At 37.1% G+C, this 27,928-nt stretch overlaps 1 protein-coding gene across 1 annotated transcript; it reads left to right on the top strand.

The window, feature by feature from the left end:
* The first annotated feature begins 1,784 nt into the window (after positions 1-1,784).
* SLC38A11 (solute carrier family 38 member 11) lies at positions 1,785-27,928 on the top strand. Its single transcript, XM_054209195.1, has 12 exons — positions 1,785-2,082; positions 4,533-4,650; positions 5,819-5,893; positions 8,158-8,292; positions 9,738-9,803; positions 11,559-11,665; positions 12,116-12,195; positions 20,296-20,366; positions 21,347-21,508; positions 23,244-23,356; positions 23,885-24,016; positions 27,115-27,928. The coding sequence occupies exons 1-12, from the start codon at positions 2,038-2,040 to the stop codon at positions 27,358-27,360; spliced, it is 1,350 nt and encodes a 449-aa protein (XP_054065170.1). The 5' UTR covers positions 1,785-2,037; the 3' UTR covers positions 27,361-27,928.

Raw genomic sequence — 27,928 nt, 5'->3', positions numbered from 1 at the left:
TTCTGGGACTCTTAAATAAGTAGGTGTCACATTCAGGCACCATCCCCCTCACATATTAAGAACTGCATAGTGGGAGCTTGACTTAATTTGTGTCAAATAAATGCCTGAAGAATGTATCTGATTAATAACAAGGACATGCAGGAGAAAGCATTTGCACAAAACAGAAATTATTTTCAGTGGTAACAAATGCATACTCCAAACTGGAATTAAAACAAAATCGCATAACTTGGAGGGACTATTGTAGAGCATGTGGGTCTTAGATAAAAAGGCTTTGTGAGGAAGTTGCTACAGTACTTAAACACAGAGAGCCTGGTAGAATAGTGTCATGAAAACCTACTATACGCTTTATTACGCTCTGCTTTAGAGCAGCTTAATTCCCTGCTTTTACACAGAATTCTTTGTACAGTGCAAGAAAAAAAATGTTACTACGAAATGACAGGAACTTTCTCTGCACCTTAGGCCTCTAAAATTTTCTCTGCTGAGTCATGTCATCTGACTGGTCACACAAGAATACATGTCAGCTTGTAGCTTGTCATGGAGTTGATTAAAGATTTTTTTTGAAGGAGCTGAAGCTAATGTGCTTAAGCTATTGAACAAAAAGGTCATATATGCTCTTTATGGGCACTTTGTTCTCCATATTAAATCATATGCATCATAGCTCTTTAAGGACAAAATTATTGATGCATAGCATATGCACTCCTTTAACCACCGCAGTTTACCCTAGCAAAGTATTATCAAATGTAAGAGTTCATAAGACTATAGAAAGGAAATTAGCATGCTCTATTTTCTTCTGCTATTTAGTTGTCATCTCTCAGGTTTTTTTCCCATAATGATTTAATCTTGTTGAAAATGTTGGGTCCACATTATATTGATGGGGCCCTCCAGTAACTGGACTAAGTTCCCAAAGTTATTTTTTGGCTCTTGTAGGCCCTAAATTTTATGTCTAGTAACACTTCACAAAATGAATGTCTCCAATTTTTTTTATTATTCCTTACTACTTCCTACATGTTTTTGTTTAAGATGTACGTTTCTTTGTGTAGCTTGTTCTATGTTTACAAAGCATGTTTTGCTGGAGGTTGCCTGGTCTCAGCTGAAGATAACGCATCTACAGAGTCTAAACCTTCAGCACTGTAATTCTGCATCTTTTAATTAGTTTGACCTCTTCCTATACTTTCACTGTAACCCCAGTACGTTCTTTATCTGACATATCTTCAAACTGGAAGACTTAGATTAGATATAAGGAAGAAATTCTTTACTGTGAGGGTAGTGACACACTGGAACGGGTTGCCCAGGGAGGTTGTGGAAGTGTTCAAGGCCAGGTTGGATGGGGCTTTGAGCAGCCTGGCCTAGTTGAAGGTGTCCCTGCCCATGGCAGGGGGGTTGGAACTAGATGATCTTTAAGATCCCTTCCAACCCAAGCCATTCTATGATTATCCTCGTTTTGCTGACTTAGCACTTGTTAGAGTAGCTTGCTCTCCCCTAGGAGAAAAAATGATGACTGCAGCAGCGAGGCCTCGTAAATAACATTGATATTGAAAAGCAATAACAAATAAACAGCTATGACACTGGAGCCAGTTTTTGCTATACACCCTACAAAGAAAGGTCTGACAAATAGAAGGCAGATGCGCTTACTTTCTGGCAGTTTCAAACGAAGGACGGACCGGAGGAGGGGCCGCCCCCGCCCCCTTCACGCCGAGCCGCCCCCAGCCGCCGCCTCACAGCCCCGGGGCAGCGCCCGCCCGGGCCAGGCCCCGGCTCCCCGGTACTCCTCCCAGCGCCTGACCCCGGCTCCACGCCTCTCTGTGCGGACACGGCGCCGGGACGGCCGCCGGCGAGCCAGGCCTACAAGTTCTCGCCTTTCTACAACCCGCGGGGGTGCCGCGGGACTCTTCCCAGCCCGCCAGAGAGGAGCCCGCCCGCCCGGGAGCAGCGGCAGAGCCTGCCCGCCGCGCCTCTCCGCTCCCTCCTCCGCCTTTCCCGGGGTCCGCGGGGCTCAGGCACCAGAGCTGCGAGGGAAGCTCCTCCGCGGCAGCCGTGATGGAGCGCGGCGGGACGGAGCCGCCGCCGGCCGCCACTCACCAGGTACCGAGGCGGAGATCGGCGGCGGCAGGGAGGGTTGAGGTGGGGGGCTGTCCGCGGCTCGGCAAGCCCGCCGACATTCCCCTGGTTTGTCCCTACTCTCCGCGGCCCGTCGTGGCGGGACGCTGGAGAGAATGGGGGTGTGAGGGGCGCCGCCGCCAGTTTTGGCGGGCTTTATAGCGAACTGAGGCGTCCGGGCGGGTCGGCGCTTCAGCCCCGGCTCCGCTGACGAGCTGACAGAAGCTACGGCTTTTTCGTCTTTCTTCAGCTTCCCCATAACTCGTATGAGGAAGAAAGAGCCATTGGTACAGGAGAGGAACAAATGCAATATGAGGGGCCTTTTCCTTGTGAGCGAGGGGCACTGTGGCAGCTTGGTGGGGCTAAAACTCAGTCTCACTTGAGGACCAGAACTCGAGTGACCGGTCCACTGGTGGGCTGCTGCTATCGATACGATAGTGCGTGGCCGTAGCTGTGTCATGGCCTGCAGCTGCTCTCTGGGAGAGGGGCAAGAGGCCAATGCATCCCCTTCACCTCTTCTGCAGCCTTCCAAGTTGCATAGCTCGTGAGGCAGGCATTCCCTCCTCTGTCCATAGTCCAAGCACACCTTCAAGAGTGCTAGTCTTCACACAGGGGCCATCTCACCTCTGTCACAGTTTCTGCTGCCCTTTCTTGTCCTTTTTGCCAATTCAGATGTGTTTCTTTCAAGTGGGGAAGGGACCAGGGTTCACGGTAGTGCCTTTGAGCTGTACAATTCACATCGTGTTCGTTTTCTTGTAACAGCTGAAAAGGGAACCGGACTGTTCTAGTTCAGTGCAATCTCACATGCACTGTGCTGTAAGTAGCAGAAATCATTAACATTTCAAGAGACAATGACAGTGATGCTGCTCAAATCAGTGGTGAAATAAAATGGAACACCTGTTAAGCCTAGATGAGAAACAGCTAAGGGAGCATGTTACAGGTAAAACTGTATGTGACATGGCAAAGATAAGTAGGAAGCGGTCATTGGTTTGTCTGTGATGATACACAGATTTTTTTGGGACACCAAGTGGAGCTGCTTAATGGCAGATTCAGATCAAAGAAGAGTAGCTGTCTCCATATGACGCATAATCAAGATGCGGAACTCATTGCCACAGGACATTGTAGATGCTAAAAATACATGTGGTTTCAAAAAAGGGCAAATTCAAGGAGCAATCCATTAAGGGATGTGATGCACCAAAGGGATAGCTGCTTTGGGAAGTCTGGCACATGCAAACTGATGAAAGCTGAGACAGGAAAGTTATTTGCTAACCATCTGTTCTTCATGTTCTTACACTTTTCCCTAGGCACCTCTCATGGCCACTCTCAGAAATGGGATACCAGGTTATACTGGCCTTTGATCTGAGCTACTGTTACTGTTTTTCTGTTAGTACTGCTTAAGGATTAAGGGTTCCACTTAAATATGTAGCTCTCCTTGAGGCACTCTTATGCTTGTCAATTTATACCACTATCTACAGATGACTTAAGATTTATCGGTCGTTTAATTTTTTTTTTCCAGGAGTATTAGTGACAAGCATCTGAGTTTGTAATACCTGCTATATATGTTAAATAAGCTCCTGCATGCATGAAATAGTGGTTTTGTTTTCATGGTAAGCACAGGATGTTTTGCTTTTGTAGAACACAGGCAGGCATTTTCTTCATTAAATGAATGTTCTTCTTTTGAATTACACGACTTCGTTTAAAATACTGGCCTTAAAATGAATGATTCTAAAATGTTCTCTGACAGCAGTGTGGTGATCTAAGGATAGGACCACTGCATGCTTATGAAGAAATGCTTTTTGAAGATAAGAACTTTAATTTTTGAAGCCAGTGGCTACAGATTGTGCTTTGAACTTTGGTTTGTACCAGACCTTCCCACAGAAACTTTCTGGGATTAGGCAATTTTATAATGTCATTAACTATTCATAATAAACCAAACGATTGGATGACACAGAAATATTTAAAATGCTGGATAAAATCTTGAATTAGAGCATCTTCAGATGTTGGCATACTTTACTAGTAACTCTTGAAATTGATTTCATTCTTCTGATTCAGGGGCCTATTTTTACTGACCAGTCATTTTAGCCAAAATATTTTCAAAAATACTTGATTCACGTTTTTGCCTTTGCAACATGACTAAAAAGCTCTTTGTTTAACAGTCTACCTCTGAATTTATGCAGATTTCTGTCCCTCCACTTTTTTTTTCTTCAGAGAAGAATTAATTACAGAAGATTATGGGTCAGGCTTGTAAAGGAATTAGATGCCTAACAGCCCTTTGATTTCTCACTGAAAAAAAATGTGATTTAGTTATCAAAATACCTCTACAAATATGAGTCTTTTTTTTTTTAATCTTGAATGGACTATATTAAATATGTGTAAAATCCTTGTTCTCACCTATTTTTCTCATGCGTAATGTTACCATTGTCTTTTTTAAATAGGTAGAAACAGATGACCAAACAGCCCTCGTTAGTAAGCCCAGGAATAAAGGAGGAAACAGTGATCTGGCTTCAGCTGGTTTTAACATTATCAATTCTATCATAGGATCAGGCATTATAGGTAAGCATACTTTTCTTTAGTATCCTGTGTTCAGCCTGGTTTATACATGCATGACTATCCACTTTGGAGAATAACACTGTGTTCTTACTTTCTTCTGATGTTCCTAAAGATTTTTCTCTATGTTTACTTGCTTACTACATGAAAATGCAGAGGTGTCAGCTGAGATCATGTCTCAGTGATAAATACCCTACAGCCTCTTTTACCATCATCATAGAATGGTTTGGGTTGGAAGGGACCTTAAAGATCATCTAGTTCCAACGCCACTGCCATGGGCAGGAACACCTCCCACTAGATCAGGTTGCTCAAAGCCCCATCCCACCTGGCCTTGAACACTTCCAGGGATGGGGCATCCACAGCTTCTCTGGGCAACCTGTTCCAGTGTCTCACGACCCTCATAGTGAAAAATTTCTTCCTAATACCTAATCTAAATCTACCCTCTTCCAGTTTGAAGCCATTACCCCTTGTCCTATCACTACATGCCCTTGTAAAAAGTCCCTCCCCAGCCTTCTTCTAGGCCCCCTGGAAGGCTACAAGCCTGGAAGGCTTGTAGGTACTGGAGGGCTGCTATAAGGTCTCCCTGGAGTCTTCTCTTCTCCAGGCTGAACAACCCAACTCCCTCAGCCTGTCCTCATAGGAGAGGTGCTCAAACTCTCTGATCGTCTTCATTGCCCTCCTCTGGACTTGCTTCAACAGGTCCGTGCCCTTCTGAGGGCTCCAGAGCTAGACACGGTACACCAGATGGAGTCTCAGCAGAGTGGCGTAGAGGGGCAGAATCACCTCCCTTGACCTGCTGGCCACGCTTCTTTTGATGCAACCCAGGATGCGGTTGGCTTTCTGGGCTGCAAGTGCACATTGCTGGCTTATGTTGAGCTTCTCATCCACCAACACCGCCAAGTCCCACTCCTCGGGGCTGCTCTCCGTCCATTCTCTGCCCAGCCTGTTTTTGTGCATAATGATCAGAGAGAACTGATGGGGCAGGTGCTGACTGAGCTTTACACCTAGGCAAGACTTTGTTCACTGAAAATAATCTTTCTTAGGTTATTAAGCATGCTGGTCCAATTTGGGAGATTGAGATATTTTTTTAAATCTGAATATTTCTTTATTTTGGTATTCAGCAAATAAATATTTGGAAAGGTTCTTCTATAATATCTCCTTTTCTTATTTACAGGATTGCCATATTCAATGAAAGAAGCTGGTTTTCCTCTAGGAGTACTGCTTTTACTTGGGGTTGCCTATATCACAGGTACTCTAAAAGCAGTTTCTATTGTAAAGTGAAAATTAGTCTTGCAGTGTTTAGCTGGTCTTGAGCTTACTCCTAGCTTAAGCAGGTATATTTATGACAATAAAAATGACAATTTTTTTCCTTATCTCACTAATCCCTTGAGCAGATTAGTAAAAGCAGAGAATTATACTGTACAACATATAAAGCTGCTTTTTGTGTGCATTTTATTTTCGTAAAGCCTAGTTTCTTAGGCTAGGTCAAGGTGACATTTGGAAGAATGGCTCTTATTTGTGCGTCATAATCACCTGTTTTAGTCCACTGTTTTTATCCTAATTGAGACTGACCCTTGAGTGGGTTGTATATCACTTTTTTAAAATAAACTGCAGAACTAAAGCCTTTGGTTGTACTATGATTTTGAATATTTTATTTTATTGTCATTCGTCAAGAAAATAACGAATTTACCTTCAAAAAGGGACAAGTTCTAAAATCACCTAATAAATTAACATAAGTAAATCTGTTGTCATCAAAGGAGAATTTTCATAAAGACTCTGTGGATTTGAGTCTTAAAACTACAAGACAAGTCAACGTGAGTGGTACAAATTCTGTTACCTGTATGCTGAGCAGCAACTGCGGCTCTTCATTGCTTGAAATACCATTTAAGGATCTGCGTAAATGATCAAGGTTTGACTGGAGAGCAATATAAAGTAAGGAATATGTTCCTTACTAATGGAAACTTTTCCTCTATAGCTGATGGCAAAATACATTAATGAAATCATATCATAAACATAGCTCAGAAATTTCAGTTACTTTTCTATAGGAAATCTACTTAGTTCTTTGCATTTCTAAGTATTTTGAAGACTTTATAGCCATAGGCCCAGAATTTGTGGATTAAACTCAGTCTTTTATTAGGCTAAAGATGTGACTCATTATATCTTGCATAAGCAAATTATAACTATAGTTACAGCTTTTTGACTTGTACCTTTTAAAATACAGGCTAAGTATGTAACACTAGCATTTATTTTCCATAGATTTTACTGAAAAATTGGCAAACAGCTGTTATTTAGCAATTTTCACTGTATTTCATTTTGGGGGGTGTTTTTGAATTTTATTGCGTGTAGTCTTAGATTGACAGAGAAATACAATTTTAGGTCATTGAACTATAAATCTTTTTTCAAGTCTTGTGGGTCTAAGATTTCTTGCTACAAAGACTTAATGTTTCTTGTACAAGATCAGCTCAGTATGCAACATAATTGATAATGAACAATTCTGTATTTCTGTTTTTGTCTGCTCCCAATTATAGCGTGAGTATATATTGTGTAAGAATTACGTATGCTCATGGGAATCTCTGGATTGGCTTTCATATTAACATACAGTAGAAGTCTCCTTTCTAAAGACTGTGAAAATTTCATCATTTTAGTCATCCCCAGAAGATAATAAACACTGATACTGTTCACAGAAAGGAACTCTTCCTATCACAGCATAGATTACAAGCTAAATGAAAGCCATATGAGGACTAGACGAGGTCTAGCTACTATCTATCAAGACATCTGCACTAAGGTAATAAATTCTGTGCTGTAACTAATCTGGACTGGAAAGTTCCATGGTGCTCCAATGAATACTAAAGCATAGTTTAACATAACAGCAACATTTTGTACTGTTCTTCATAAAAAGTTGAGGTTCAAGCTGGGAGTAATTCTGCTTGTGACATCAGGTGTCTCAAACCTTCGTGGTTTTCTAGACAAATCACTTTGTGAGTGTTTTATTTTAAAAGTATCCAATAAAAATGTTTTCAATATTTTTATTGTAAACAACAGAGAAGATATGAAATACTAACAAGGATTTATCTTTCACAAACTTAGCTAAATAGCACAGTAAATTGATCGAGAGTTCTGGCACTATGACACAGGCAGTCCTCACATTTTACTTGCTTTCAGGATACGATCAGATGCTCCATTCAGGACCACTCTGCATTATTAATTGAATATTCCTTTTTTGGTGCTCATGACAGTACTCATTCCCTTTGACCATGGTGGAAACCAAAGAAAATAAGTCTGGTTTTGCTGTCCCTAATCAGTATTTCCTTCCAGTATGAGCCTATAACTCCTGGTTTTGGTGAACTGAGATCCTTTGTGAGATTTCTCATGCCTGCTCTTCCCAGTTGCCACTGTTTTCCTTCTTACAGACTTCTTTTTTTTTTTTTTTTTCTTAAGGAGTGAAAAAGATGAGCAGTAGCCAATAACAAATTGCTTCATACTGTCTTTAACAGTAATTTGATATTTTAACAGATTATTCAATTATATTACTGATCAAAGGAGGAAACCTCTCAAGTACCAACACCTATCAAGAACTGGTCAGAAAAACATACGGTCTTGTAGGCTATCTAATTCTTTCAACTCTTCAATTTTTATATCCATTTATTGGTAAGATCACATAAAATATAAATTTTTAAGTTTTATAAATAACAAGCTTTTTTGCATTGCCTTATTCTTTCACTGGTTAAATACTAAGAGCTCTGTAAAGAATATACTGTATATGCCTCTTCCATAAAAACAACAACAAAAAAGAAAACTAAAAATTACTTGGTGCGTTCTGAAGAGTGACTGAGGAAGAATTCAATGAGTTGGAGGATCAGAATAATAGAAATGAACTGAAATGTAGTAACAGAGAAATTCATGATCACACACTTAAAAATAAATGACAAAAGTAGCTTTGAGAAATAGCAAAGAAGAGATTCTGTTCTAGAATGAGTAACAGAGCACAAATTCGATGTGCTTGAAACAAAAGGAAAATATGACTTTAGGAGTGTATTGAATTAATGTTTTTCCAAATATGTAGTATTGCTCTCATAGGAGAAGCCACTTATCAGATCTTGCTTGAAAATTACATCATTGCTCTTCAAAATCACTAATTCAGCCTCATACCCAATGAGCTGAATTTTTTTCAGGTAGCTGAGATTTTTAAGGGACTCAAGTTACTGTCACTGCAGGCAACAATGCTACACGTGTTGACTTAAAAGAGTATAATTACTACTTCATAGAGAACATGGTAAAGAAGTGTAGAGTTCTTGGCCCTTACCTGGGAACTAGTTATGCATATGTATGTGCTTGACTTTATTTCTGTAAGCGGTGGTAATGACTTACAATTTTACGACAGTGAATATGCATTAGGTAACGTCGATACCCATATGTATACTGTCTAAATGGTGAAGACCACATGAGTACATAAATATATGTTGCATGTATATATACATGCACGCACACATACTCACACTTCTAGTGTAGAGTAAGATAAGAATGAAATATGAATGTTAAGGCTCCAGTTCTTATTAATGAGAGGAAGGAATGGAAGTCCATATCTGTTAGCTTCAACTACTGTCTCCTCCTTTCTTCTGGTTTAAAGATTTTGCTAACTTTTTACATGAGCTAGCAAGTCCTGTGCATTTCATTGCAGGACTGATGATTAGACTAATACAGGAACATTACTAAATAGAGACAAGAATTTGAAAATAAACTGATGAAGAATTATTCTTAGAAACAAACAGTTTTAAAAAGCCTCTTTTCCCTTTTCTGAAGTAAGTTTATATGGCCAGACAGCACAATGGCCATGCTTCTCAGACCAGATTCTTGCTTAGATTGTTCCTGTTTAAAAAATAAAAATAATAATAATAAAAAAATAAAGGCAAGTGTTAAGAATTTGTTTGTTTGTTTGTTTTAAACCTGAAACTTAGAAGTTGTTGGTGCTAGCCAGAATTCATTCAAGAGGAATAGTGGCATATAATCCTGAAGTCTACAAAATATGTGTTTTAAATATTTATCAAATATTTCATATTTGACATGTACTAACAAAAAATTTTATTTTCTTTAAGCTATGATTAGTTACAACATAATAACAGGAGACACTTTAACTAAAGTGTTTCAGAGAATTCCTGGAGGTAAGATGCATTTAAAAAATTCAGAATGGGGAAAATGTATTGAATAGGAATATAGCATAAGTATTTAGGAATTAGCATCCTGTATCAGTCTGAAGTCCTACCTGTTACTTTGCTTCTGAATTACTCTTAAATATAGTACCAGTTAAGAACTTGAAGCGTATTTGTACGAGTGGTGTTTTGTGTTGGTTGTTGGGTGGGGTTTTTTTAGCAAGTTTTTCTGAAATACAAACTATGAATCGTAGTCCTTGGTTAGCATTGGACTCAGTGCCAGTGAAGAGACCGTGGGCTTCAATGAAATACTAAGCAAACAGAAGGAGTCTTCCCCAGTAGTATATTTATACGGTCATAGTATTTTTTTCATCTTTTTAGATACTTCCTATAATAATAATTTGAATACTGAATACATTATCTAGTGAATAATTCTGGATGACTTGCAAATAATGTAATGGATTTAATGCTTACTTAAGCATATCTGTAATAGTTGGTCGCGAACATGTTAATTTCAGTTCTCTTAGACGTTCACTGCAAAACCAGATGTGGTGGTTTGAGATTTTAATTCATGCACTTGTTACACTTTCTCTGCTCTAAGTTTTCACAGCAGAATCAGCGGAGCAATTTGTATACATGTTTGCCATCTGCTTTAGCAGAAAGCAGCTAAGTTAAAACATTCTTCACTGGCAAATTAAAATAAAAAGAACATGTCTGCAATGAGGTAGAAATTAGTATTTTTATGAACTGTTTGATTTCTGTAGGAGGACTGTAATTTTCAGCAGGTGAAGCCTGCAAGGTGTGGATGCAGTTTTAACTGCTACACTCTGTTCTTCTGTGAATACCTGATCAGCTTGATAGTGACAGTGAATATTTAATCATTTATATACAATATGACTTCTGTAATAGGAGCAACCGCTCGCATGGCACATCTTTCACCTGGCTGTTAGAATGCCTGCCTGAAAAGAGTTGGGAAAGCATTATAATCTCTCAAAGCAAAGAGGAAATTGAACACAGACTTTCTCTGTCAATTGCCAGTCACTTTCCAGCCATAATTATTCAGCAAGCTTTCATTCAAGCCTGTGATTCATGGTAGCCTGACTGAAACTGAGATATGTTTTATTTAAAATTGTCATTGGCTTGAAAAAAACCACGAGTTACACAAATAGATCCCAATGATTGCAGGGAATATTATAACATTGTTGTTACCCTCACATGGTAGTCTGTATTTTGCAAGTGGAAGACAGCTGACAGCAAGAAAAGAGGTGCTAAAAAAAAAACCTCAAAATTAACTTACTTGAGGGTTGTTCTTTACGAATTTGCTTATCTTTAACAGCCCAGTAATTGATGTCAACACACAGTGTCAAAAAATCCTTAAGGGTAAATGGCAGAAAGAAGTAGTAGAATGTTTTACTTCCAGTCTGCCAACATTGACCCAGGCACGATGAAAGAAATTAATACTAATTTATATGTGGAATATATATGTTCCATATATATGGAACAGACTTTCAAAGTTTGGTATAATATATTCCATATATTATGCCTTTGGTTTAAATTTGCAGAATTCTTGTGATTATGCACGTGCTGTTTACGGTTTCCTCAAGGTTAGTTAATGCCTAGTCTTCGTTTCAGTGTTACTTAGCTTGAATAAAGGGGTTGAAAGCCTGGTCAGCATCAAAGTTTGTTACTCCTAGCCTTTCAAATGTAACTAATCTGTTCCTCATGTCAGTCTCTTAGAGAAATAAATTATGTTCTTTTTTGCTTTAGTTGCACCAGATAACACCCTTACTGACCGTCACTTCATAATTCTTCTTACCACCATCATCTTTACCTTGCCTTTATCTTTGTATCGAGACATAGCAAAACTGGGAAAGGTAAATCAGAATAGCAGCTGATTTTTGGTTCACTTTTGTATATGCCATCAGAAAATAAGTGCCAATCATAACTTCATGTCTTTTAACTCAATTACATCTGTCTAGAGGACGTTAACTATTTCCATCTACTGCTAGTAGAACTCAAATCTTGTAAAGTTCTGGGTGACGTAGCCCGATCTTGTAAATGCTGAGCACCATCAATTAGAAATGTTTAAATGGGAATATCACTTGAAATTAGACAAATAGTTGCAATTGGCTGGTTACTCAAAAAGAATAACAAATCAAAAGATAATGATATAGGACAAGATTTCTAATTATAGATATTTGGCAAGTGATAGTTAGCACTTTACTTGGTTGTTAATTTTTTAAAGAAAAAAGTAGTACATTATGCTGCTAAGAGGACAACCTTTCAGCAGTTTACTGACTGAAGTAATGTTTTTACCTTTACAGGTATCTCTTATTTCTCTGATTTTAACCATTGTCATCCTGGTTATTGTGATGGTGAGAACAGTAACATTCAGTCCACAAGTGTAAGTATTCTTACACTTGCCACAAAGTGAATTTTTGATCATACGTAATCTGTTATTTCACTATTACATATATCTGCATAGTTTTGGAACGTGGCTGTTCTGGGAGAGACGGATAATTGAAAAAATAAATCGGTATTAATAGCAATACAAAATGAACTGCTAAGACATACTGTATCCTTTTTTTTTCTTTTATTGCACATAAGCAAAGTTAGAAAAAGTCTCCAAAAACTACAGATTAATTGGAAATTGCGAGTGATATGGCTCATAGCAGGTGGCTCCTGAATGGGCATGTGAGTTTGTCTGTCATTTGAGAAATCTTTAATTTTGTCCATTACTGTCAGATGGCATACGTTTACAATCTTAAAATAGATAGCATCTTATGAATATTTCTGTTAATATAATTATTTCATAATAAAAATAGAATAAAAATAATGAAAAGAAAAAAAGAACACAATAATAACTTTATTCTGTCATTTAAGAAAGCAACAATGTAAGCAAGCAAAACTTTTCCAGCATTCCTACTCTGAAAGTAGTATTTAACATTGGAGCATTGTAGACAATTTAGTAAACGTGAATGTATGTTGTGGCAATATTTTACAATTATATTGCAAGAAAGTGTTACGAATCTATTATCTTTCCTTTATGGCCTAGAAGGTCTGCTTTATTCCTTTTTCCTTATCCTTTAAATGTGAAGATATATTAATAAAGATGAAAAACTAAATTTCTGAATGTGCTTTTTTATTTATGGGAATAGTTTTATATAGTATTTCTAATGTTTCTGTAGGAATTGGATTCTTCTACCATGATTGGTTCAGCAGTGTTACACATGATTGTTCATTTGTCTTATTGCTGTGGTACATGGGTTAATTACAGGGCATTTGAATTTAATGCTAGGAAGATTGCTAGAATAGCAGCTTCTAAAGTTGTACCAGATGATGCTGTCTATCACCTGTAAAAATGATGCTCTCAGAACAGCGTGGGACTTCCTCCCCACCCCACTCCTTTCTGAAGCAGCATGTTTTTCATACTGTGTGTTAAAGGACTGTTTGAAAAGGTAATCTCAAAATCCCCTGTCAAAAAAAGAAGCAGCTATATATAATGGTTACTGATGGCCTTGTTACTATGGTAACATTTTTTCTCAACAGTTGTGAGGCACCAAAAAATACAGAATGTGTGGGTTTATTTTTTCTTAACGATAAATAATGTTGGGTATTGAGTAATTCTTGGGGTTTTACTTTTTAATTTTTTAAAGACTTCCATTTTTGCCTTTACACTTCTTGTTTTCAAAAACGCATCTAGCAAGTTGATAAACTATTAATCAGAATTTTTTGCCTCACAAAAAATTCTATCGATGTCTATTTTTACTCTTTGTATTTTACAGTTAGAAATAGATATATACTTTAATTATTAAAACCCTCTTCTAATATTTTGTTAATGGTATGATGGTATGCCATCTCTTTTTTTGCAGTGAGAATAAAGAACTCTAATATATTTTTATATGGTCCCATCACAGTATTTTAACAAGTGAAACAAGTAAATAACGCATTTACTGTGAATCCTTATTAAAGTAAAATAGAAGTTGGAGTTTTCAAAGAGATTTAAAAAAATCGTGTTTATGAAACACAGTCCTCGGATCTGTCATATAGGAAAAGAATTTGTACAATCCTAGATAAAGGCTTGACAGGGCCAAACCAGAATATTTAATCCCTATCGTTACATGGCAGAACTGATTGTATGCCTGTCATTGATGACAGGTGATTGTCTAGTTTGTTCTTGGCAATTCCGTGATTTCCCATTCCAGTTCTTAACAAGACTTTTCTTACAAATTCTTCCTAAATGTGTGTCATATGTCTCTCTTACTGCATTTCATGTTGGTTGCTTCTTGGCCTAACTACAGCAGATACAGACAGCAAACTGTTCATTCTTTTTCAAATGCTTAAAAAACACCTCTAAAGAGCTGTAACTTGTCCCCCTTTGCTGATTCTTTCTCTAGACTAAACAAACACGGTTCCTTTACTGTTTCTCTTCTTGTCATTTCCTGTACTACTGATCATTCTCAATGGCTGCCTTAAGTTCTCTGTGATTTACAGCAATACTGTGGTGCCCCAGCTGCCTGTGGTATCCCCACTGAGGAGCAGAGGAAATGGATCTTACATACAAAGTCTCTTGAGATCCCTTTCAACTGTATCTTTTGGGCATTGCCACGCTCCTGTTTATGTAGCTTGGTTTGATGTTTGCCTCTTTGGAAAATAGCTTGACGTGGTGGACGTGCCTTGAGTTTTCAGTCTAATAGAAGCACCAAGCCCTTCTCTGCGGAACTGTGAGCTGGCAATTTTTCCTTACTTTCACTCCATTTCTCATGAAGTTTGGGGGTTTTTTTGCTTGTTCCCCCCACCCTCTTCTTACGAAGCCTTTTTTGCTCCTGCATAGCTGTAGAATTTGTCATTACAGAATTGAATACTTCTTTATCAGATGATTTCTCCTTTTACCAACATATTTATGATTTTTGTTTTTCACCCTGTTCTCTACCATGCTTGTGTTAACTGCGCATTTCATGCTTTCTGTTAAGGATGCTGCTTACTTTTTGTTCCATCATTCAGGTTACTGCTGGATACGTTCAAAAGTGCTGGGCTCAGGTCAGGTTCCACTGGAATCCTGTTGAGAGATCTTCCCACATCAATAATAACTTTCTGAGTAGTAATCAGTTTTCGCTTACCTTTAGATTTTTCAAAGTGAAGGTTGCTTCCCTTTGAGAGATACAACAAGATTATGTAGGGATGATAAAACTGTTTTTTTGCTTAAATGACATCCATGTTCTAGTTGAAAATTATATGTGTTATTTGGACAACAGAGAATATTATCTTTCCTAGAAACCTTCTGCAATGTGTTAGAGCATCAGCGAAACAACAACATTATGACTGTTTTTAATGATTTGATGTGCTTGAAACTGTAGGCTGAAAAAGCAGTAATAAGTCTTTTGAGTGTTGCATTTTTATTTTATTTATTTTTCTAGTTGCTTCGGGAGTGGAGAAGGTTGTGCGGGGACATTATAGGAGTGTTATTTTCTTGTTTGTTCTCAGGAAAAAAATTAATGTATTTATCATGAGAGATTACTTGGTTTAATTTATTCCCTCTTATGACAAATATGCAACTGAGGTGGTACTTTTTTTTTTCTTCAGTTTTGCTTTTGATTAGTGTAATCCATGTGATTACCGTTGCCTGAAGAACATAATGAACCTGCAGATAAAATCCAGTGTTCTGGACCCAGTGTTTACTCTCAGTAGTTTAAGATGTTGCGTAAAAATACATTTTGATGATCTGTTCTTTACTTTATTTCCACCTGCTTATAGCTGGGTATTTTTCTGCTGTGATCAAAAAAAATGGGTTAGAATTATTTCAAACTGTAAATGTGCTGTATGTTAATACTGTACAAAATAACTTCACGCTTCAAAGCTGAAACTAACATTCATTGCTGTAAAAAGCAGTATTTTCTGTAGCTTATAAAGATGGATCATTTTGATTTGGTGTTCTTTTGGAAAGAATGTCATGTCAGTGTCTGCATAATACATAAATCTCTAGGAAAAACTTAAAGAGCATCTACTACACAAAAAATAGTATGTGAGAATTACTCAACTGGCAGCTGATCACAGGGGTGAAACGCCAAGTCTTCAGGAAAATAACTTGAAAGTAGAAAGTTGATTCTTTCCTTCATATAAAGAATCCAATAGTAAGCAAAGATAAACTTTATTGTGTGAAGAAAATAAGCTACTGTATATTTACAGAGCTGCTAAGTAATTCATTAAGGAAGACAGGGGAGTTAAAGCAGCCGTAACTAAGTAGGGCTGACGCATAGCTTTCCCTTGTCTGTGTTAACAACCAAGATCACTTTGATTAATATAAAATTCGAGGCTGATGTGAGCATTTCTCATTTTCTTTGCATTATATTGATTGAAGTTATATTCAGTATCTATTAAATTTTAAAATTCAAACAAAAACTAAAAAGGTATTTCACCTTAGAGTATAATTGAATTGAAATTTTACAATTAATTTCCTAAATGTCTAAATCATTGGATTAAACCTGAATTAATCTGCCATGTGTTCCTGGATTATTTTGATAACTGCTAGTTTGCACCTAAACTTGGTGGTTTGTCACTGATCTTCAGTCTCAAACAATGGAAGTCGTCTCATTCCAACATGTAGCTCCCCTGTCAAACATATGACTTTGCTTCCTCTCTAGAAATTAACTTTTCTTTTTTTTTTTCTGTTTTTTTTAAGTCAGTGTTACATACCTGCAAGCTGGGTTGAGGTCAGGGGTGTATGTTTCTCTTGCCCTGCTTAAAGAAATTTTGCTTCTGATGCACTCTGCTGCTGTATTATATTTGTCAGCATTTCTACATAAATGACAGAAAAGACTTTTTTGCATAGCATGGATCTTAAGATGGGGAATATTATACTGTAAATGTTTCACAGGAAGTAGAAGATAAGCGGGTTTAGACCGCCAAACGTATTTGCCCAACTTACTCATGATCTGGATGTGAAATGCCTTTTACCCTGTTAGGACATCTTAACCTTTGCCTGGTTTGTTTGTTCTTTTCGGTTTCCCCTGTTCTTATGTGGATAAACATGAGTATTTTCAAAACTTTTAAAAACTCACTAGTATGTTTGTTATGCTATTTTTTTCCCTTATTATGCTATATACTTTCCCTTAAGTATAGTGAAGACTGAGTAGAGTCTTATTTTCTCAACCGCTGGGCTTTCTTCATCGCTAGACTTCACTACCTTTCTATGGGCAGTTCTTATTGTCATTCTGTCTTACTGTTGTCTTACTTGCAGCTGAGACATTTTCCAGTCTGGGATCTCCCTTGGAACATCTTTGTATTCGATCTTTTATTATTTTTGTTCCAAGAATCACAGTTATATTACCTGTAAGCTTTTGCTTTGTGTTACAACTTCTGCTGTATATGATAGACAGTACATGTCTCAGCAAGTGCATTGAGTATCACAAGTGTGTGTTTTCTGTTAACTTTCATTGTGTTTCATCTAACTGCTTCTCCTTCTCCAGCATGAAAAAGACTTTGTGTTTATGCAGACATAGCATGTGTTTTTATACACCGAGTGAGGAACAATAAGCTATCTGGTTTTGTCATTCATGGATATTCGCAGCTACTGCTATTCTTGTATGAGCAGCAGTTAAAATCTGTCCCTAACAATTCCTAGCAAGAATGTAGGTCAAACTGGTCAGAACAAAGGCTGTTCTCAAAAAAAAAAAAAAAAAAAAAAAAAAAAAAAGTGTCTGAACACTAGCAGCAGGATTGAAAAAGTGGAACAGGTATAGTGTTATCTGGTATTCTTGTGAGACTTTCAGCCTATGTATGTATCTGCCTACACAGATGCACAATTTTCTCTTTCCCAGTCTGAAGTCTTATTTTATATAGACACTTTCGTGTCACCTGCACCCTTTTCCAGGAGCTTTGCATAAGTCTCTGTGTCCTGCAGACTGGACTTGGGGGGTGATTTGTTGTTGATAGGGTCAGAACTATAGAGCTGCTAACTCTAAACGCTCAGAAATGAAATTTCTTACTGTGTTGCTTTCGCTTCTTAGTTTACATAGCACATCTGTGTGAGATCCTTCTATTCCCAAGGTATGAAAAGGGTTTTTCAAAACACATGCAGCACTATATGACTTACTGTAGGAAAGAGCCATATACTGTTGCATATGTCACTGTACCAATGTGCATTTTATGATGTTGCAATCTGCTGGTAGCGTTCAAATTGTGGATCTGAAATTCTTCCTCCATACCACAACTAGAATGGAAGGGATTTATCTTCTTATGCTGCTGAATAAGCAGGATTTTGTTCTTTTGAAATTTTTTCCCCCCAAATAGTACTCCTAATCTGATTTGCCATTCATCCATAAAGCAAAGCTATATTTTGGTGTGTAGCTTATGCACTAGCAATATCCAAACACTGTGCTGGGGGAAAACTAGGTCCTGTGATTTTTTTTTTTTAATTGATTATTTGGCCACTTTATTAAAAATGAAATTAAATTCAACAGAAATTCACATGCTTTCTACACTCCATTTTTTAAATACCTATTTGTAGGAGTTTATAATATAGTTATACTGTTGCACAGGACATACCATTTTCACAGAAATTAGATGTGTTTCAGACAAAAGCATTCTTTATGTCTGTGCATTTTAAAAGATATTTTGCTTTGTAGAGTATTAGATAATCTAAGTGTTGATAGAAGGGGAGTAAGGGGGCTTTCACAAATTCTGTTGTCAAAGGATAATAAAACAAATTTTCATTCTGTATGTTTGATATCAAAGCTGACCTCTAGTGGTTATGGAATAGAACAGTTGTAATGTTAGCTTTCTATATTCTATTTTTATTTTGGAATATTACTGATAATTTTTTTCCCAATCAGATGTGAATGTTTTCTTGAAAAATAATACATTCGAAATTATGAATATGAATTGTCCACAGACACCTCTAGTGACTTGAAATCAGTGGTATCAAGGAAAGGGAGGCTACTCTATATGAGGAACTACAGCAGCAATAGTGAGTCGAAACTCCTATGTCACAAGACAAATGCCAGATATCTCTATTTCATCCATAGTATTTATTACATCTACATGCTGAGTCTGAGAACGTTTTAGAGGGGACATATTCAGCTGCTTAAGACTAGAGGCAGTATGTTACAGTAGTCAAGACAACATGCTGCATCTGAGGACAAAAAACTGAACTCGATTTTGATGCTCAGGTTCTGTGTGTTTCAAAGTGAAGCTTAGCAACCACAGCTTAAGAGCGGAAAAGGTGCTCCAAGTCTGAACTGAATGTGCAGTCGGTATTCTAAATGTTTTTTTAATATGGGAAAAGGAAGGACTGACTATTTGAAATCTCAAGAAATAGTAAGGTATGAATTCTGAAAGGGGAAACAGCTACATCTTTTTTTTGTCTTCTTTTTTTTTTTTTTGCTTTTTAGGGGGTGGGGGTGTGGTTTAAACATTTGAAAGCAATGAAACCTGGCATAGCATATGCCACTACGGCTGTCAAAACCAGCTAGTTATCACCAGATAGAGGGAGAGACAAAGCTGACAGAGACAAAGCTGTTTCTACCTCCACAGAACTGGTGTGAGTGTCACTGCTTTCTAGGGCAGTAGAAAAATGGCAGCTAGGGCTTCAGGTGGCAGCAGCTTTCCCTCTAAATAAAAACAGAGCAAGTTAGCAGCAGCCAACCTTTTAAGAGCAAGCTCTCTGTACGGTTTCTTTGTCTGTGCTTTAATATTACAAATGTAATGTTCAACTGGCTTGTGAATTTCATTTGATATTTTTAGCAAATTGTAGTTGTGGAAAAAGATGTTTCCTGTCCTTCCCCTTAGCTTCATTTTGACTGTTTATTTAGAGTTCATGCATCAGATGGATTTTAACAAAGATCACTGATGATTTTCTGGGGTCCTCCTTTAAGACTTACAGTTACCACAGGCCCAAAATTGTGGGCATATCACAGAGGAGCAGATGTGGGGGATACTACATTCTTGCCTGATCATAAAAGGCTCCATATACTCTTTTATACTTTATTTTATCACTCCTTTGGGAACTAGATTAGTCCCTTTACTATGAGGGCTAGTTGGAGCAAACGTAAAGACAAACCACCTCACTTAATTTGTAGCCTAGGAAAAAAGTGTCTCTAGAGTGCATGGATTACATGTGCAAATTCAAAGTAGGAAGAAATTGCCTCTAAATAGTCAGAGGAGATTTTGGGTTGAGATAACCTTAGAATCAGTAACAGCTTTTACCTTCCCTGTTGCTGTTTCTTGGTATATGATGACTTGAAAAGTTTCTTTACAATACTGGTTGCTGAAACAGGCTGACATTTTGGGCTGTAAAAACTGGTTACAGAAATACTTTAATCAAAACAAGGGAGGTGAGAAGGGTATCTCCCTAGTTTCAGCTTATTGTTGATGAACGCTCTGGCATACTTCAGAGAGTTCTGGAGATCTGACTATCAGTTCTGCATTACAGCATAGTATTTTAAATTATTTTTAATAACTGATTGTTGGAAAGAGAATAATCTATTAAAACAAATGTCTGTTTTAGACCCAAATCAGAAAATGCATGGATATTTGCAAAATCAAATGCAGTACAAGCTGTTGGGGTGATGTCATTTGGTAAGTATTTTTTTCTGTATTTTCAGTATTCAGATTAACTGTAAGAAATTACTTCATTTAATATTTTGGACCTCAAAATTACATATTTTTAACTGCATTTTTTTTAATATTCATGTTAAGCTGGCTTAGAAAAAAAATTAAGTTTATTTTGAGTTATCCATAGGTGAATTTAGTTGTTATAGTTTAAGACATTATCCCCATACATTGCCCATCTGTCCCTAGAGGCTATTGCCACTGTAGCAGAGACAGCAGTGTGTCATGTGAATGCAGCTCAACTGTCCAGGTCATCTTAAAACACCTGCACCAATAGAATTAGTCTAATTGATAAATTGAGGAGGCTGTGATCATTCTGCATTCTCTTCGATAACCTCTAACAGAAAAATCTTAGACTGCAATGCATACATTCGCTAGAGAGTGCCTGTTGTTTCCCTTTTCTCACAATGAACCATTCAGGTGAGTCTCAACTCACCTCCATTATCCTCATTCTAAAATCTGTTCCTTCCTGGAGGTTCTGGTATATTACTTCTTGTTAACACTGTGATAATCTGAGCCTCCCAGCGCTTGCTGCTGCCTAAAATGGATGTCATAGGAAGTCTGAAAGTAGCAAACTGCTCTGTGGATTTAAAAAAAAAAAATTGCAACTCAAAAAAACCCTGCAGTTGGGTTCTTAAGGAAAAGAAGAGCAGGAAGACAAAATAGAGGTGGAATGAAAGTGTGAAGGATGGGAAGCAGCATGGCATTTTAGGGTAATGTAATCAGAATCAGGATGAATATAAACCTTCATCAAATCAAAACAGTAAGTAGAAGTTCAAGCCATTTATCTTTGCCACTTGTTGCAGATTTAATGCTTGTATTTATTACTGAGGGGATTCAGACTGTGCTGTGTCTCTCTTACCTTGGAATATACACTCTGTGAATTTATTTTATATGCTTATAAGCATGAATTCATACATTAGCTTTAACTGTCATGTGTGTTTCAGCATTCATCTGCAACCATAACAGCTTTTTAATATATGGATCTCTGGAAGAACCCACATTAAAGAACTGGTCTCGAGTCACACATGTGTCTGTCTCACTTGCTCTTGTTATCAGTGTAGTGTTCGCTGCATGTGGATATATGACTTTTACAGGATACACAGAAGGTAAACTACTCGATCTCTCAATTTTGGTGCTTGCTGTAATCCTTACCTTTCCGCCTTTCTGTCTGACCTTTGCTGTTAATATCTTAGTGATTGTAAAAATGCCAAAATGACACTATGTTTGGACAAAAATAGTTAGGATGTTCCTTGTAGTTACACAACAATCAAAACAGGACTCAAAGATGTCAGCTACGTGCTAATAAGTGTCAGATTCCCAAGTGTAAGCCTCATCGGTGAAAGTCTCCTTTGAATACTCCTTATGAATACATAAACAAAATACTTCTGAGGATTAAACATCTATAATTTAGCTACACGGTCCACTAGCAGAGAGCAGTAAGAACAAAAATTGCCTTGATTTTTCTACAAGGTGCCTGACGTATTTTTTTACATTCTGCTGTATCTTTTCCTGTCTGTTCTACTATAGCATCCTAGCTCGAACTCTGAGATATTTCCTATCTTTACAATAGCTGTTCTGCTGTAACTAATCCTACTGTCACCTCTATATAAGTATACGGATATACATATAAATGTAAATAATCAGTGTTACATCATACATTTTAACATCATTTTGTTGAAGTGGAAAAGGTGCTTTCAGAAGAACAATGCATAAATTTCTTCAGTAAAAATACACATTTCATAAGCAAGCAGATTTTATGTTATTTAATAGTGCTGTTCCAAATTGTAGGAGAAGGCTTTGCAAGCTTTTTTCCTTTCCTGATGAGCAGCATGTAGTTGAGAACAGAGGAATTGTAGGATGGGGGTTACTGGTTGATCTGTCCTTTTTTCCTGCCTCTAGTGCTGTTTATGCAGAATAACTTACTGTCCTAGATGCAGCTGTAGCTAGACTAAGTGCAAATTGGCTGAGATGTTTCAAGTATAGAAAGCTCTGACTGCAGCTGTCCTTCAGCATATGACTCTGCTGTAAGCAGATTCCGTCTTACCTTCTGTCTCCCCTGCAAAATCTTTTGGCTGTTTTCTCTAAAGTACACCTTAGTGCTTCCTCAGTGCCATTGTGATCCTAAAAAGTAGTAAATCATAAAATAGCATAGTAATCGGGTAGAAAAGACCTGATAGATCAGCTGATCACTGTCTTGCCGTGTCTCTTGTAACTCAGAGATCATTATTCCAGATGCTTTGTGGAAACACTAAGAAAGATGATGATTTGAATTCTCTAGCAATGCTTTTGTTGTTAGATGTCAGAAGATTTGCTAGGTAATAATCCATCTGTTTATAATGGCCTTTTGGGGTCAGAATATTTGAAATTTTTCACCGCAGCTTACCAGCTATGATTAGATACCCTCAGGGAAATGCAGTTCTCCAGAGGTAACTCCCTAGTCTTCCTTGTGTAATTGTTGTTGTTCTAGGAATTACGTTTTTAAAGGAAATGTATCTTTTATATAGAAGCTTACTTTCTGAATCTGTCACATATTTATTCAAACAGCGTTTCATACAAAATCTGTGCTAAAGAGAAGATAACAGATGACAGATTCTAATGTGTATACGTTAAAATATTTTTGAAAGATAAATGCTGCTTGAAATAAAAACATTGCTACTAGTAGATAAGGTGAAAGTTCCTCCTGGGTGTAATTTGTGACTGTAACTAAAGATTCTTGATATGTGTTAGGAGAGGGGATCAGAAAGTCTCAATTACTACAGTAACTCCAGTAACTTACACTTCAATTTGCAAATAGGCAAATGACATGAAGTTCAAACTAACTGATGTTTTGCTATGCCTCAGGAGATATATTTGAAAACTACTGTAGAGATGACAACCTTGCTACATTTGGAAGGTTTTGTTACGGAGTTACTGTAATTCTGACCTTCCCCCTTGAATGTTTTGTGACCAGAGAGGTAAGACTTTATTACATTCTCCCTTTAACAATGTTGATATATATTAATAATATTCACACATTATTAGTACATATTGTAGCTGAAGTCAATGGTTGATCTGTAATAAATGTCAGCATATCCTATTCTGCTGCATGCAATGAGTATGAGGTACTAGTTGTACTGTTTAGATTCTGGCAATATAATGTTGTATTACATTTATTATAATATTATCCAATATTGTATTAATAATTACTTAATAATATCAGGACTGCTTAAAATTCCAAGTTTGGCATACATGCCGCTGTTTTTATTATGTTAAGAATAGCCAAAAATAGCATATTTATCATGCTTACTAGTTTTGCTTTATGAAAGTATCTCCATCTAGGAAATCCATCTGTTCAATAAGTAATTGTAAGTGTTTTTTCTTCTGTAGTGGGCAAGTGAGAAGAAAGTAGTTTCCTTCAGTTTCCTAAAGTTACAAGATTTGGACTAAGCTGTTTGCTAAGATAAAGAGCAAAATCAGGATTTAAAACTGTGGTTCTGTTTCAGGTGATTGCCAATGTGTTTTTCCATGGGAACCTCTCAACAGTTTTCCATATTGTTGTGACAGTAGTTATCATTGCTGTGGCGACTGGTATATCATTAGTGTATGATTGCCTTGGAATAGTTTTAGAGCTGAATGTAAGTGAACCTGTATATTCTTTTATTTAATATATCATCTTTTTATAAAACACTACTCTGAAAAATCCACAGCTCTACTGGAAATCTTATGTACTTCAACACAGTAGTCAGTAGAAATGTTAGTAGAAAAAAAGAAATTATCCATTGCTTCAAAATTGGATAATTAAAGGAGAAAGGAAGTTCAGGAAGTAAAGTTCATATGGTTGGGGATGGCTTTTAGAACAGTTCTAGAGATATGAGTGGCTGTGACTTACCAAATGTATTTAAACTGCAGTGGAAACCACTAAAATACTCATCCTAACTGTATTTCCGGACTGAATCTAGCATTTCTTTCTCTAATCTCTGCTTCTAGTGAAGCTGGCAAATTACTAAACACTGGCAGATTCTAATGACTGTCTTGTGCCAAAGAGGCAAAACACAAAGTGGAGGGGAAAAACACACACGCACACACACACACACACACACACACACACACACACACACACACCCACACCCACACACACACACACCCCCACAAAAAAAAAAGGACTGAAAGAACCAGAAGTTGCGAGACTACAAAGGTAGTACCTGGAATTTTTCCCAGCTTTGGGCTTAACAAGGAACAAAACTGAGTAATTTCATAACCTGAGTGTATGATTTTTAGGAGGAAACTGCTTTGTTTGACAGTAAACATTCCTGTGTCTGGTATCGCCTCATATCAGAGATGGAGCTTACCAGGCAGGCCACACAAGGCGCTTATTGACTTGAACCAGTTCTAACACATTTATGTGGCCTTTTTGCTTGGCTGGAACTGCATACAGTCTACTGGAATCCTAGACTACTAGTTACCAAAGTAGATTTACCAGATGAAGTCAGTCTGTTTTGGCACAGGATGTACATTTAATCAAAGGAAATGTTAAAAAAAAACAAAACAAAAAAAAAAAAAAAACAGTCTACATTTATGATAAACATTGTTTACCTTAACAGTTTACTTTCAATTTCAGGTCAGCCATTTTTAATAAATAAAGCAGATGTGGAAATACCACACCCCAGGATATAAAAGTTAGAAGGTAGAGAAAACTTATTAAGGGCAGCCTTTGCTTCTTTATAGAAATATTTTAGAATTACCTCCTTATGTCCCTGTCCACATGTATATTGCATGCTTATCTAAAACTGATGGAACAAAACGGAGGGAGTTGTTCTTTATGTTATGTGATACATGTACTTGTATGTATGTGATGGTACATGTACACTGTTCTGATCCACAGTGCAGTTTATCTGCTGACCGAGCGGTAATGAGTGATTTTGTAGCAGTGATTTAGCAGGTCATGTTTGCGCTAATATTACAGAACAGGTCTGAATGTTCAGATAAGCTATCCAATTACCCTCTATTTAAAATAATTACCTACGTAGTTCCTTCTCAGTTAATCCAAATTATAACTAGCTCAAAATAAACAATATTCCTATTGGTTTGGTCAGGATACATGTTTCCGTTAAAATCTCTCATTCATGGCATCCGTTGGTAATTTCTCTTTCATCTTTTTTCCCTCTATTTTTACATTACAAGTGTAGAAAATTCACCTGTGCGTGTATATACATGCCAATAAAAGGATTTAAATGTGTGCATACATACACACATGCCTGTTCCATCCAAAGATCTGAATACTGGTATAATGAACCTAATTAACTACGTGTGCCCATATATGTCTATATATGTGTATGTGGCTTACATTTATTATATGGTATAATATGTTAAAAATGAATTTACACCAGAGAGCTGCCAGTGAACCTTTCTAGCGTGAATAAATGTTTGTGATTCCTATTCTGTAATTAAAATTTTTAAATTAATCACTCAAAAGCAAACATTCCATCAATGCAATATTTTTACCAGAGAGGCCTAAGCAATTACTCAATAGTCAAGCTGATAACTTGATTCAGTTACAAACAGAAGTTGATAGCCAGGCATTTGAGTGGATAGCTCATATCTTTTGTTGGTTTTTTTTTTTTTCCTTTTTAAGAGAGAATTTGACAATACAGCTGTACACATTTCTTAGGTGTAATTGTGCTTAGAAAGATTGTTTGGTCTTGATATGCACCGGTAGAGGGGAAAAATGAATAGGCAGAGTTTTTACATGTGAAAGAAAGATGATCCGTCTTCTCAGCAGGCTTTCTGTCCAGCAGAAGAGCTGTCTTTTGGCTCTTCACCACAAATAGCATTTGCTGCTGTTTCTCTGACTCTGCTTACTTTTCCCCTGCTTTCTGGTTTTAAAGCACAACAAAAGTTATTGTGTTTGCCCTGTAGTAATTCCCTAGGGAAACCATTCAGTCATTCAGGAGTTAAGGGTCTACGGGTTTTGCTGTGCTATTCTTTCACTGGGATGCTGACTTGTGTTGCTTCACATACTTGAGTGTCTCAGTTTTTATGAAGAAGATACTTTGTGCATGTACCTCTTTTGATCTCTGTACTCATCAGTTAGCAGCTTCATGTTAGCTCACCATAATTAAGTTGAAACATAGTGTTTAAGTATGTGACAAAGTAAATGTTCAGAATTTCTGCATAAAAATGCTCTTTTGGCATGTAACTCGTATGTTAATCTGCAGTGGCTTTACTATAAAAAGCATTTAAGCAGGTGTTTTTTATTTGTCTCTATCTAAGAGAGCATTTAAAAGAGGAGCTGAATTTTTAATAAGAGGGGGCGTTTACTCTCTCAAAAGGAGCTTTGCTTTCATAGGGATGTCAGTGTAAATGAGGTCATAAATGTAAAACTTGATTAGAATTCTTTGAACTCCTACATGATGTTTCACTTTTTTTTAAGGCAGTATTATATCTACGCTCCTACATGGATTTAATAGTACTTGCAACATAAAATATTATTCTGTATCAGCAAAGCAAAAGCACTTAAATCCGAATTATTTCAAGTAATTTTACAGATATTTTTGCAAGTTATGTGTGATTTTGAAAAGAAAGTTTTCCATATAGCAACACTGGAAAAGGCCTCTATTCTCTGGCTTTATTGTTGCATCAATCTAATCACAACCATTTAAAAACGTAGGGGTTTGTTCTTTATATCTAAATATATATGCTTATGAGGGTTTTTTCTATTGTTTCCCACACACAGGGTGTTCTGAGTGCTACCCCACTTGTTTTTATCATCCCAACAGCATGTTATCTAAGACTGTCCAAAGAGCGATGGAACCATTCAGATAACCTCATATCCTGCCTGATCCTTGCTGTCGGTGTGCTAGTGATGACAGTTGGGTTTGTTTTGACTATCTTGAATCCCCAGGAATGTAGCCATGGAAAAGAAATGTTCTACTGCTTCTCTAGTAATGTTTCTTTTCGCAACAGTACACTTCCACCATAGGTCGCATGCCAGTCTCCAGACTAGATCAGGTACATCTCACAACAAGCCATACATGTCAGTTTAAACAAGAGTGGAACAAAGAGCTTTTATGCTTTGATATGCACTAAGAATTTTAAGCTGTGTAACAATATTTACATACTTGGTTTTATGCTGCCATCCTTTTCCAGGTAAGACTTAAGTTTTAGCTGTCGAAACAGAAATTCTCAGAGGTGCCTTTCAGTAGACGTTACTTGAATAACTTGCAAATCTATCAAAAAGGCTGCATTTTTTTTAACTTAGACTGCAATGCTGTTTAAAGCTAGAAATGAAACATGAATGTAAAGATCTCCCATGTTTCGTTGCTATCATTTAGTTTTTATTAATTTTACAGTCTTTTAATGTATATTTGTTAGCACACAATAGTATGGAGGTTTTTTGAAGTCCTGAAAAAAAGTATGTCTCAATCTCTCTCTCTGTATTAAACTTCTGCTGTTAAATGGAAAGACCTCTATTAATTCTGTTGTTGATTTTGCAATAACTCTCCTTTAGTGCTGAAAGCATCCCTTATATGGGCTCTTGAGTTAAGGGC

This window comes from Rissa tridactyla, chromosome 7 (assembly GCF_028500815.1).
Source record: "Rissa tridactyla isolate bRisTri1 chromosome 7, bRisTri1.patW.cur.20221130, whole genome shotgun sequence".
NCBI classification, from domain to species: Eukaryota; Metazoa; Chordata; class Aves; order Charadriiformes; family Laridae; genus Rissa; species Rissa tridactyla.
Note: the sequence above shows the minus strand (reverse complement) of the source record. Positions and strands in the feature narration are given on the sequence as shown.

What these genes read in the sequence shown, in the direction of transcription:
- SLC38A11 (XM_054209195.1), top strand. Translation starts at nt 2,038, where the DNA reads ATGGAGCGCGGCGGGACGGAGCCGCCGCCGGCCGCCACTCACCAG. An exon ending in ATTTTTATATCCATTTATTG is followed by an intron (nt 8,293 to 9,737) that starts GTAAGATCACAT and finishes ATTTTCTTTAAG; the next exon opens with CTATGATTAGTTACAACATA. An exon ending in GAATAGTTTTAGAGCTGAAT is followed by an intron (nt 24,017 to 27,114) that starts GTAAGTGAACCT and finishes TCCCACACACAG; the next exon opens with GGTGTTCTGAGTGCTACCCC.